This window comes from Pezoporus occidentalis, unplaced genomic scaffold (genome assembly GCF_034315485.1).
Source record: "Pezoporus occidentalis ecotype Australia unplaced genomic scaffold, CSIRO_AGI_Poc_V1 ctg115, whole genome shotgun sequence".
Lineage (NCBI taxonomy): Eukaryota > Metazoa > Chordata > Aves > Psittaciformes > Psittacidae > Pezoporus > Pezoporus occidentalis.
Genome location: NW_026912940.1, coordinates 1,994,539 through 2,007,907, shown reverse-complemented (window position 1 = coordinate 2,007,907; position 13,369 = coordinate 1,994,539). Strand labels below are relative to the sequence as shown.

The 13,369-nt window shown below is 37.5% G+C and overlaps 1 protein-coding gene across 2 annotated transcripts in view; it reads right to left on the bottom strand.

The window, feature by feature from the left end:
- NRDE2 (NRDE-2, necessary for RNA interference, domain containing) overlaps positions 1-13,369 on the bottom strand; it is a 29,631-nt gene that overhangs the window by 6,447 nt on the left and 9,815 nt on the right. For both annotated transcript variants that reach the window (XM_062638433.1, XM_062638443.1), the window contains exons 4-11: positions 12,848-12,997; positions 10,923-11,385; positions 10,315-10,717; positions 6,635-6,768; positions 4,492-4,612; positions 4,074-4,252; positions 2,989-3,375; positions 333-1,261 (exon numbers count right to left, since the gene is read on the bottom strand). In XM_062638433.1, coding sequence (XP_062494417.1) covers positions 333-1,261; positions 2,989-3,375; positions 4,074-4,252; positions 4,492-4,612; positions 6,635-6,768; positions 10,315-10,717; positions 10,923-11,385; positions 12,848-12,997 — 2,766 coding nt within the window. The remainder of the gene's footprint in view (positions 1-332; positions 1,262-2,988; positions 3,376-4,073; positions 4,253-4,491; positions 4,613-6,634; positions 6,769-10,314; positions 10,718-10,922; positions 11,386-12,847; positions 12,998-13,369) is intronic.

Genomic DNA, 13,369 nt, shown 5'->3' with positions numbered 1-13,369 from the left:
TTTATAAGCTCACAGGGTCTATCTTGGCCATCTAAGCAGGCTATTAGTTATTTAAAAAATACTTCAAGAAGTGTGTACCATCTTGATATCAGTCACAAGTAATCAAACACAAAGCCACACACAGTGTGATCCAGCAGAAAGAACATGAGACTATCACCTAGGTCTTTTAATGCTATGTAGGATTCTGTCACTGACTCTCAAACAAATAACCTTACCCACCTACAGCTTCATCTGCAAAACGAGAACTATGATGGCATTCCTTCTCCTCTGTTAAATGATTGGACAGATTAAAAAAAAAAAAAGCATAAACATAAAGAGCTGCAAGATACTACCTCTGGACATTGTCAGTGAGGTTTTTTCTCATCTGCTCTGCTTGGATTGCAAACAGCCATGGCTCTAAAGACTTAGTAGACCTTGTGACACCATCAAAAAATCTTCGTGCTTTGCTAGCACTGTGAGACTTCCTTTCGATGTGGATATATGACCTCCAAAGAGACTGGTTGCTAGGATACCGTTTCAGAGCCTCCGTTAGTGCCTCCCGCAGAGGATTCAAAGGATAAATACTGATTTTCATGTGGAATCTCAGTAAATTCGTATGCAGCAGTTTGACACCTTCGAGAGCAGTGGTAAGATTCTGAATGCCAAAATTCTCTTCATTATTTTCACCTTTCTGTGGACCAGAAACTTCAAGTTTTTCTGAAGTCTGTGCATATATCAATACTGCAGCATCAATCCCAACAGTCAAATACTGGAACAGTGCATAACAACCAACCAAGTTAACCAGCTGATCAGCATCACTTCCCTGACCCTGATCAGAAACTGGCATTTTACTTAAATGATCCTGCAGTGCTCTCTCGTATGTTTTACGAGCTTTCAACATATTCACTGATAACACTTGTCCACTATACGGCACATATGGTCCACCCTCAGCCAATGTGGTCAATATATGAGCAGCACGTGACATAACAGCTACTTCTACACTTTCTAGTATTTCAACTTCCAGCTGAGCATAAAGCAGACTGAGGCTGCAGAGCTGGGGACTCTTCAATCCTTCTGCTCCAGCTGCACAAAGAGCTGTGTCAAATACTTTTCTGGCATCATCAATGTTACCAAGCAGCCACTCCAGGTAGGCATACAGCTTCCAGAGCGAAAGGTGGTTTCGGTTGTCAGGTGCTTTAAGGAGACTCTTGGCCAACTTTTTACTCTTTCTCCCTTGCGCTTTCAGCTTCTTTTTGTTTTTTCCTTGGAGACACTGAACTACCTGCAGGCGAGAATAAACAGAACAAATTGAGAGGGGTGGAGAACAAAGGAAAAACAAAAAACAACCCAAAACACAACCTCACAGCATTTTTTAGATTTCATTACTATGTTTGTTCTCATATTGTTCCATATTTCACCACCAGCCAGATCTGCTGCTACTGAGTACCTGCATGTACTGGTCGATGAGAAAATGAACATGAGCCAGCAGTGTGCCCTTGCAGCCCAGAAAGCCAACTGTATCCTGGGCTGCATTAAAAGGAGCATGACCAGCAGGTCGAAGGAGGTGATCCTGCCCCTCTACTCTGCTCTCGTGAGACCTCACTTGGAGTATTGTGTGCAGTTCTGGTGTTCTCAACATAAAAAGGACATGGAACTGTTGGAACAAGTCCAGAGAAGGGCCACGAGGATGATCAGGGGACTGGAGCACCTCCCGTATGAAAACAGGCTGAGGAAGTTGGGGCTGTTCAGCCTGGAGAAGAGAAGGCTGTGTGGAGACTTCATAGCAGCCTTCCAGTATCTGAAGGGGGCCTATAGGGATGCTGGAGAGGGACTCTTCATTAGGCTCTGTAGTAACAGGACAAGGAGTAATGGGTTAAAACTTAAACAGAGGAAGTTTAGATTGGATATAAGAAGGAAATTCTTTCCTGTTAGGGTGGTGAGGCACTGAAATAGGTTGCCCAGGGAGGTTGTGAATGCTCCATCCCTGGCAGTGTTCAAGGCCAGGCTGGACGAGGCCTTGGGTGATATGATTTAGTGTAAGGTGTCCCTGCCCACAGCAGGGGGCTGGAACTAGATGATCTTAAGGTCCTTTCCAACCCTAACGATTCTATGATTCTACGTTGTCACACCTGCCTGTTGTCTGTTCACTCCAACACAGCCAAATTACACAGGCTTATCATTCTTACTCCTGCCACTGCCATTAAGTAATATCAAATCTCACATTTCTAAAAGGCCAACTGCTCAAATAAAGAGCTGCTAACCTGTAATGGTTGAGAAACAGGAAATAAATGATCCTGTCTGGCCAGATGCAGCTTATGACTAACACAATTAAACCTCTAAGTAACTTTTCCCACCGGGGAATGTGCTAACAGACCAATGTGGAGACTGGATGGGAAAATTACATGAGATCTGGTCAGGTAATGTTTGGGTAAGAGGCAGAGAACTTCTCCACAAGCAAACACAATACTAGACTTTTGAAGCGTTAGGAAGACAGCCTGGTCTCTCATCCTTCTGTGGGTATCTATTAAAGCAGTTTTACATAAATAAATCCATATTTAAGTGATAAGGTGTTATTTCCTTCAATAACATTACAAATTTAACTTGTATAGGAAGTAGTAAGTTACTTGATAAGCTCTCACATGGTATTGGGGATTATGTGCTTAGTAGTATAGTTTGGTAAGAGTACTTGGCTGACTCACTTTGCCTTTGTGGGGAAAAAAAAAACACTTGCATCCATTCCTGGCTAGCATAGGATGCATCATACAGTAACTTTTATCCAAAATTACAAAACAATATTTTGTTAATTGTATGCCATGTGTAACACATACTGAAGGGTTGGGTTGTTTTTTTTTCTTTACACCCACCGCAATCTTAAGCGTCATTTCCTGATGTGAATACTTAGTCCTACAAGACTTAATTTTCAGCAATATTTATTCTAATTCAATATAGCCGTTAATATACAAGAAAGCCATACATCACATAAGTGATTACATGCAGATTCCTCATTACCTTAGATATTTCATACTGTAGCCAACAAATAGACAGGTCACATTTTTCCTTTCCTGAAAACAGCGGAAACAGAACATGAAAAACATTCTGTATGAACTCCTCTCCTTCTTTGTAGTGGCCTATGTGATGTCTCCCTCGTAGCATTGTGTTCATATGACCAATACTGCTGAATCCAGAAAGGGGAAAATCAACAGAAGTGAGTGGCTTTTCATCAGAAAGCACACTGTCAAAGATGTTATTTTCATCCATGGCAATATAGAGGTTGGAAGGAAAGAGCTTCCTTGTACATGGAACTCCCAAGAATTGCAAAAATGAGTACAGTATTTGACGTTGAAGGTCTGGATTAGAAATCTGGATTAAAGATGGTCCAAGATCGTCAAATAATACCTAAAAAAATCCAAATTGAAACAAACACCATTAATTTATGCAATCAAATAGAATTAGAAATTTTGTAATTTATGTAATTAAATAACCATTTCAAGTCAATAAAGATTTAGAATTAGTATGAAATGGTAACAGCATGTCATTCAAATTCAAAACAGACAGCTTAAGCAATGTGCTCTTCCAGTCAGACTGTGAATTTGCTATCAAGACACTTCTTTGCCCTTGAGTATCAAAAGACCTCCATAAAAAAACCTGCAAAATGAAGGTCTGAAAATATTACTGCTTTTGCCATTTAACACATTTTTATTTGAAAATCAATGCCTGACTTGACCTTTCTCCCAATACGGAAAAAAAAAAAATTAAAAATCCAACTATCTGACTTGAAGGCAACAAAATCTTTACTGATTTAACACATGCATCTTCTTAGAGACAGTCTTCTGTGACATTTCCACATACAGATGAGAGAAATCACAGAAGAGCAAAGACAAGACTATTTGCTTACAAACCTTTCCAAAATTTACTCTGAGCTTCACATGGATTTCACAAGTCTCAGCACAAATCCTCAGCTATATTTTGAGTTCCAAACAAAGACAAGATTTTTTTTCCAAATGAAGAGAAGGATTACTCCACTAAAATACCCACTGGCAGTGAATTCAAATGAAAGGATAATGTATCTTATTATTTTATTATATCACAGTGACCTGTCTTTCTGGATCTTCACAATCTTCTTCAGCTTCTGTTTTGTTTTTGTCTGGCCTCCAAGGTAACCAATGCCTGGCTTCACGAGAATGTTCAATATCCAACCAAATTTGCCACTTGGGAAGAGTTTTATCCTTTATTTCTTGATCCTCATCTATCTCTTCATCATCATCATCATCATCTAAAGCCAAATCAGGACAAGCACACAAAATTACTGAAGAAAATTAATCCACCAAATGCAAATCCAGACTTCACTTACATGCTTTTCCCGGTGAAGCACGATATACTACGTCTTCATCTTGCTAAATATTTTTTAAAAGTTCAATGCAAAAACATGAGAAGAAACAGCCTGTATCATTCTAATCAAAATGTTCAGAAGAACACATGAATTTACAACTACACATATTGATATGGGCATACCAGCCTTGAGAGCAATCCAGCCACCCTTTTCTTGTTGGTGCATCCATGCTTTCCAGCCTCTTGCTCCTTTTTCTCCAATTCGTGGTTCTCCACTATCCCAAAAGGGTTCAAAGAATTCCACCTGCTGGTTTGGGCATGGGCAACCAAAACAAACATAGGAAAATTATTTTTGCTGTTGTACAGACACTACCTGGGTCAACTTAAGTTTTCCAGACCCTAAAATCATTTATCTGGGTGCAACTTCTGTATTTCAAGGCTTTGTTAGATGCTGGTAAAGAATCAGCAGTAACAACTGAGTACTTCAATTATGCCTGTGGTACAGCAGGACTGTCATCAGCTCTTTTCATGAACATGAAACATGAACACGGAAACAAGATTATTTTTTAAAGGTATTAGGCTTTAAAGAAAGCAAAAGACTTCTGTGCCAAAGTCCCCAAGATGTGGCTTTCAGAAACCAAATCTCTCCTTCTCCCTATCTTCCATGGGACCATGAAGAATATGGCTAATGGAATCATAATTCGGACAACCGTACACCTATGGTCAAATTGAAATGTTAAAGTTGAACATAAATATGACCAGACTGAGGACAAGAGGAAAAGATCAGTAAGGCCATTCACCTCTCAGGTTTCAGGATAGCCAACAACTTCAGGGCATTTTCCAGTGAATCAGAGGTCCAGAGTTCTAGTCCTGATTTTGTCAATGCCAGTATGCAATCTGTCACCTTCACAATCATCAATTGCCCCTGCTTTGTGTATACTTGGCTCTAATGATTGTCACCTTCCTACTGTATGTTCTGCTGTATACCAAACCTTGGCTTGGACACACATATGTCACTGTTAATACAAATATTAACAATAGATTTTACTCCAAGAAAAATTATCAACATATCAGAAAATGCAGGGCTTACAGCAGTTCCTCATGGATTCATTCTTTGCTCCAAGTGAGAAAGTGAAATGTGAAAACATTACAGAAACAAGTAACTCAAGACTGAGCCATAACACTTCCGTAACAGGGCAGAATGTGCAATCAGCTGTATAACTGGCATTTTCTGTTTTCAAAAACTGCACCTTCCAACCTAAATACTGTCCTTTTAAACTGAGATTCCTTTGCATCCTGCTTTCCTAAGAGTTTTTAAACATTATAGATAATCCTGAAGTTTTTCAAATTATTGGAAGTATAACTCTAGCTTTATCTGTTTAACTACACCTAATCTCCTATCCTGCATGGCAATTATGATTTGGACTCTTGTTTACAATTTTCTTGTTCCGTTCAAAGTTTTGGCTCTTTAAGAGAACACTGCTATTATTTGAACTACAAGACTGGCCCATTGGTGCATTAATCTAAAGAGCGAAAATGGAGTCTCATTAGTAGCTGCTGGGCAAGAAGTGAGGTAACAGAAGGAAATCGCATTTCTGTCCTCTGTGGTAGCCCAGCTGCCTAACTGGTGGCCCTCCCTACCACTCATTAAAAAGAAAGCACCTCCTGGCAATTCAGTGGGGTACTGCTACACTGGCAACTGCCTCCTCTAATATTAACTTACTGATTATTACTGGGGTTCACACCCAATATCCTCCTGAGCAAATGAAGAGAAAATGTGATTTAATACTTTAACAGAATAAACTGAATAGAATCTCATGCGTCAAATAAAAGATATTTTAAAGAATAAAGGTATTCCTAATGTAGCCATCAAAGAATTACTGAAAATATTAAATAAAGGAGAACCTAAGAAAAGTTTGCAAGAACTGTGCGGAACAGAGATTATAGGTCCTATTAGCTTTCTCCATCAACAGTAACAAAACACAGCAGTAGTTTTTGGGAAAAGAAGCAGGGGAAGTGCTAACTAGATACAGACACTGGTCACCCAGCTCATTTTTTTTCATGTGTAATTATATATAAAAAAAAAAGAGACATGAAATGACTGGTTATCACACTTCCACTACATACAGCAGAAGCAGCAATTTGGCAGGTAGTTCCAGAGGACTCAGAAGCATTTTTCCAATGCAAGCATCACCTTGAAGAACCACAAAGTAACTTGTGATTCAAAATATTTCCCCATGCCCTTTAAAATTAATCAACATTTATCTGTCTCAACATTCTCTGTAATGCAGAAGGACATAACATCCATTTAAATAGAAATTGTTACCTGTCCCCTTGTTGGCAGATCTTTTACACTGTCAGGTTTAAAGAAGGTGAAGTCAATCAGAGCCTGAAACAAAGACACTGCTTTCTCAGAATGACCAGCCTGTCTCAGAAAGTGGCACTGCTGAACAAATATAGCTGTAAAATAAAGATAAAATTTTAATATTTCAAATAAATCTTGTTGTCAAGTATTGTATATTTGTGGGCTGTAATAAAGAAGACATAAGTAAGTGCTGTAGAGTGTAAATGTTATTGAACAGTATCAAAATCCAAAACACAGGGAGCAGAAATTGCATGTCAAAAATTCATGTCAAAACTGTTATAGTTTAATTAACTTTAAGACCTCCCACTTCAAATGCACCAAGAGATGAGTTTTTATTCATGCCAAACAAGCACTGTTCTTGTTGATGAATAAAAGTATATATTCAATGGTCCTAACTTCGGTTTATCCAACATCTGTTAGAGCGGGTCACTGCCACCTCTGAAGATGCTGGGCATTATTACAATTCACAGAGTAAGTGATCAGAACAAAAACCCTTTGTGCCTCTATGCTGGATGAGCTATTTACATCAGTAGTATGTCAGTAACATTCCATTTCATTTCAACTGTCATTCCTGTTTTCTATTCCTTTACATAATAACTCTGTTAAGAGAAGTCTGGTCTTTTGGTCAAAGTATTACTGCTTAAAACTAGCTTAAAATTGCTTAAAACTACCCTTGCTTTTCAATAAATTATTCTGTAATCACTGTCATATCCCTACCACACAGTGAGTCTCAATTCTCAGCTTAGAAAGGGAAGTGAAGCCCCAGCTTCTCTATTCATATATTTGCAACCAGAGTCTTAAACTAAAGAGCTGGAGAAATAACAGTATTATGAAAACCTCTATGTTGTTCAAGGACATTTCAAAGATACTCCATCACTCCAAATTACACTCAAGTCTTAAAAAACAGTGGCTGTTCAAAAACCAAATTGCTTTAAATTATTATATTAATGGGCTTAAGAAAAAAACTCAAACCCCATAAATCAAGTCTTAAATAATTATAGTTTTGAAAACAGTTCTTCAAAAACTACTGTTTCTTCATTAAATTAATTTGCTTTGGAGGATTTTAAACAATCAAAATATTTAAGTGGCTACATAGACACATCAATTGCTTCTTAATGAAGATCTTATTTTTTTAATACAAAGTGGTAAATAATTTCCTCCTTTTACCGCTATTCAGATTTGCATCAGATGCGTACACACAAAAATCTGAATTCAGACAGAATATACAAACTAGGCATTTCATCTGACTTTCCCTCAGAGTCAGTGATTGTTTCTGATAACGAAAACCCTGCAACTTCTGAAGGTATTTAAACAACAGAAAGTATGCTTAAGTACATAACAGAACCTTCCAAAGTATTTTAACCCATTTAGTCAGTGTATCCAAATGACACGGAGTTGTCCTTTCCTCGCCTCTCAGCTTCAAACAGCTTTGATTAAAATAATCTGAATGTAGAGAATCTCTCATCAGGACTTGCTGCCAAACTGAAGCCAAAAATAAATTCTAGCATAAGATTTTCTGCAGGATAAAAAAGAAAGATATTTGAAGAAATGCAAAGATCAGCTTTTTGTCTGGTTGGGGTTTTTTTGGTTTTTTTTTTTGTTTTTGTGGTGAAAGCTGAAAAAATCCTGAATACACACTTAATTCAGGTCATGATGCTATGACAGTTCTGCAGCTGAACTGACCTGAAATACAAGGTTGTTTCTCCCCAGCCAGTAGGTATAATATGAAAATCAAGACTCCTTTCTCACAGCAAAATTTGAGAATGCTTACCTTCATCTGCTTTATATTAACAGGTCTTAGTAAATGTAAAACATTACAACTTATCTCAAAATTTAAGTAAAACTGATCTAAACTTAATTTTGACCTGCTGTCTTAAATTTCATGTTGTAAAAAACCCCCATCTATTCAAGCAGGTAGTACAGCGTACTGACTTGAACACTAGATGGCAGGGTCCACCACTATTTAAAATTGCCTCTTACACTTTGTCATCCCAAAGGTCAAAGGTTGAAGACAAGCCTACCAGATTTCCACACTGCTACTTACATCCTAATTAACCTGTGAAATTCTTTGTATGTTTATCTTAATGAAAATTTTGGTAATCTTCCTAAACCTGATAATGCAAATTCAGCCCAAGAATTAGATAGCTGAGTCACTAAAAAAAAAAATCTCAGATCAGTAAGTCAACAAAACAAAAAAAAAAAAAAAAAAACAACACACAAAAAAAAACCTCGGTGTTCAGAAACAAATTGCCGTATGAATACAGAACAAGACATTAAGAGTGGAACAGAAACACAAAGTTCAGCTCATTTTCATTTTAACCTATCTATAGGCATTGCCAGCAAACAAGTATTTTAAAATACGTAAATCAGTTTAAAGAAACTCAATTTAAAAAAACAGTAACCTTATACCAATGGATAAATAGTATTTAACATGTCAAGTATGTTCTGTGCAGGCAAACCAAATGAAAGGAAAACCTTCCTGACCGGCCGGGGGGGGGTGGGGTGGGGAGGGTAATGCTGAATAAAAATCTGTCCTGAGAATCATTCATTGTGATTGCACCCACGTGCCCAAAGGACTGAAGCTTTGGAAATCAGAAGCTATCAGGCAATATAATATCCACCTGTCAGCACAGGATTTTTCCTTTCCAGCAGTTTTCCAGTGCTTGATCCAAGAGGAATCAGCTGAAGACCACAAAAGATCTGAACACCTGTAACCCAGCATCTCGATCTAACAATCTGTAACCCAGCATCTCGATCTGTAAGTCCAGACTAGATATTGCATAACATAGCATCACTGCTCAAACAGCAATTACAGGACTTGAAGAAACGTGGACTGCTTCATAATAGTCTCCTCTATATTTAAGATAAATTCTAAAAGGAAAGAAACCTACCATATTCATAGTAACACTAATATTTTCCCACCCGCAGTGTATTCATAGATTAATAATCACAATGACCCCTGAGGCAGAGAAGCAAAATTGAAAAGGGATAGGTTAAGTCATTTAGCTTCAAATAAATTTAAAGGCCATGCCAGAACTGAGCATGAACTCATTTCTTCCCTGAATCCAGTCCAGCATCCCAACCGACTAATTTTCTTTCCAGGGATAATTACATCATAAATTGTAAGTAGTAGATACATGCATACAGTAAATAAAAAGACATGATCACAAAGTTTAGAATTCTTCATCTACTGGGATGCTAAAGAAAATTTCACAAGAGACTTCTCATGTCCCTTCTCTTTTCTGGATTAAAGTAATTACCTATAAAACCTCTGAACAAGAGAGAACTGACTCTTTCACAAGCCAACTTCTTATTTTTCTTAATAAATATTTCTCAAAGGTAAAAGCATATCTCTTGGCTGTGGGCTGCAATTCTTCAGCCTTGACATTCGTACTGTAAACCACTCAGCACGTTAGACTTCACTGGATGTTATATCGCAAATTCCCTTTGGGAAAAAAAGCATCTGTTATATCCATATTTGGCTGGAATATCTGCTTTAATTCTCAGCTAAGGAGTCAGGATGACAGGCATTTTGAAGAGAATAAACACTTCCTGTAATACATAGGAAAGTCTATTCTTCTAGAAAATCTAGTTAACTCCTATGAAGTTCTGACCATAACGTGAAACAGAAGGAGCCTTACCTAGCATAGCTTCTTCCGTACCAGGCAGAAGAGGATGTGATACCATGCTGCCATCCTGCACAGCTGCCAATGTAGTCAAACATTTTCCGTAGAGGCTATTGATTTTTGAAACGGAAAAGGTAGTAAACTGACTTTGACAGAACAGGAGATATTTCTTCCACAGCTCTGGACTATTGGGATGTAAGAAAATTAGCTTCTGCCATTCCTTGATCAAAGCTGGTGGCTCCCAGAATTCTGCACAAATCTTCAGCCTGGCAAGTTTCAGATCAACATTACTTGGATTGCTTTCAATTGCCCTCTCCAAAATTGCTAGTTTCTTTTCTAAGATAAACTTCAGTGATTTTCGTCTTACTTCCTGCTCTCCCTTACTGGCATAAGGGCCAGGTCCTCCCATCAATTCATCCTTAAAACAAAAAGGAAAATCAACATTTTTACATTAGAAAGAATCATCACTAGAATCACAAGCAGAATGCTGACAATTGTGAAGATGAATTAACAGCTCTTACTTCACCAATGGAAGATACACAGTCCTAACAAATGAAACTACAATTAAAATGTTCATGTATTTATTATTTACAATAAGCAAGCAGGTCTGTCAGAACACATACCTGAAAAGAAACAAATTCCATCCAAGCATTAATATCTCCTGGGTTTTCTCTGACTTTCTTGTTATGTTCTTCCACTTTTGTCATTAGTTCAGACTTAATGTTTATCCCAGGCTCTTGAATTGTTTGCTGTGTAGTTTCAGGCTCACGGTCTGCACTCTTGCACCCTTTTCCTTGTAGCCACTGTAAAGTTGATGAATCATAAATCCCAAGAGGATTTAACTCTGTTGTGTCTGAAGGATCATCAGTTTCCACTTGGAAAATTGGTATAAAAGTAGTTGGGCCAGATGGAGAAATTTTGCTGCAAACAGGCACACCATCAGTGCTCAGCATCTTCACATTGTCCTTTGTGAAGTAACGCTCAGGTTGCCTCTGTGATTGCTTCTTTTTTGATGCAGAACTGTCCAAAGTTACAGACTGTTTCTTGGCATCTATGCCGCGATAGGACTCTCCTTTCCTTTTATATCTTAGAAGCAAAAATACAATTAAACATCTTCTAAAATACACATGAGAAAATGGAATAAGTAATACAAATTAACCCAAATAATGTATGCATACACCTTTAAAAGTGTAGGAACTCGGTGACTTTCTCTTTATTTAAGATTTCAAATTATGTATTTTTTCAGTGCCATCATAACTTTTATTTTTGTCATACTAAGCTTCCTCAGAATTCAACAGTATCTGCCATACTCAGAAGATTTTTTTTCTCCTATCATTTTAAGCCATATAGACAAACCTGGACAAAGAACATCAGAGAACATTATTTGAGGCTATTTAAATTAGATTATTTTAAACTGAAATTCAGTAATTAATTAAGAAATTAACAGTAGTTCAGTCTGGTAATATCTTTCTGTATCCCTAAGCCTCTATCCATACTATACACCATGTAGGCAGTGGGCTGGAGAAGAAAGAGAGACCAGGTTCATAAAGGCGACAATAATTATGGATTAAGAAAGGAAAACAACATCTTAAACCATTAGCAAGAATGCCATTTCAGTAAAGTGTCAGACATAGTGATGTGCAATGCTAAAATAACAGTTTTCATCTCAAACAACAGCAGACAATCTGAAGGTAGCAGAAAATTGGAATGGATTGTAACCAGGCAATTTTACTGCAAAGGTATATACACTACAAAAATAAAATCCATAAATCCTCCCTCCTCTACAGATGATTACTTTTTATATATACAATTTTCTTACAAAACATCAAGAACTGGGTGCACATACATAATGCATGAGCCCAGCATAGGTTCCCTTGGATGGGCTTGTTAACATGGCGAAATGTTCTGAAGGGTCATCATAGTACCAGTAACCCACCAACGATGTTGAATATGCAATTTCATCTACACTCATTTGAAATGCAGCAATGCATAAGATACCCTTTGGTATAATGTCTGGGTGATCTAACACAGAATCTGTTTGCTAACAAAGTACTTGTACTCTGTGCAAGGATATCAAGCTACTAAAGAAACCTGAAAAATCTAACATGAAATAATCAGTACCTTCTTTTCTCTTTCTGACAGAAACAGAACAACAGAGATCAAAAGGGGCACTTGCCCAATGATTTATAACAGAACCTGGGATTTCTGACAGCAAAATCATGCTTTTGAATCTGCCCCATGCGGGCACCTCCAGCTGGAAGTTCTATAAGGTCACATGCCTGTAGTCTGCAAGGATACAGGGAATACTTTTAGAAAAAAATTAAAATCATGCACTTTATTCCATTACTTCATGCCATCTTTTCCCTTTGAAAATATCTATGCCCAGTGTAAAGCAAAATTTTGAAAAAAACAAAAACCAACCAAACTATTCAGGTATCCTAACTTCTCGTCTCCAACACCAAAATGTCACAGCCAGACTTAAGTTAATGAATCTTGAGATACTGACTTTATGATAGCTTGAATACCAATAGAAACCAACATACTGTACCTTGGTATGTCCCTTTGATGCAGGGATTTGTAGGCCCAGTTTGAAGGGTCTGGCTTCTTGTCTATTATGAAGGTTTCGGTGGTAGAAGCCTGGATATCATCAAGCCAAACAATGCGACTGCTGGTAGGATTTGATGTTTTCTTATCTAAACTGCAGAGAAGGAGAAGTATATTCTAAGCATTCCCCAAACCCAGGAAACATTACATTTTGCCAGTTATTTAATTTTCTCAAAGTTATGGTATATGACCATTCTTGCAAAATCAGTCACATGCTTGGATAAGCAACAACTAGAAATACATTAACAGGACCATCAAAACAGAACACAAACACTGCTTGCACTTCCAAAAATTAGATTTATGATTATGGAAAGCAATAGTCAGATTAAATCAATCACTTGGCAAACTATCATCTAAAAGCCATATATTACTTTTCTTAGTAAGATGCTACAATTCAGAAAAAAGAGGATCATCTGTACGAAAACTTTACTGATTAGCTGTAATTATACCCATGCATTTGACAAAA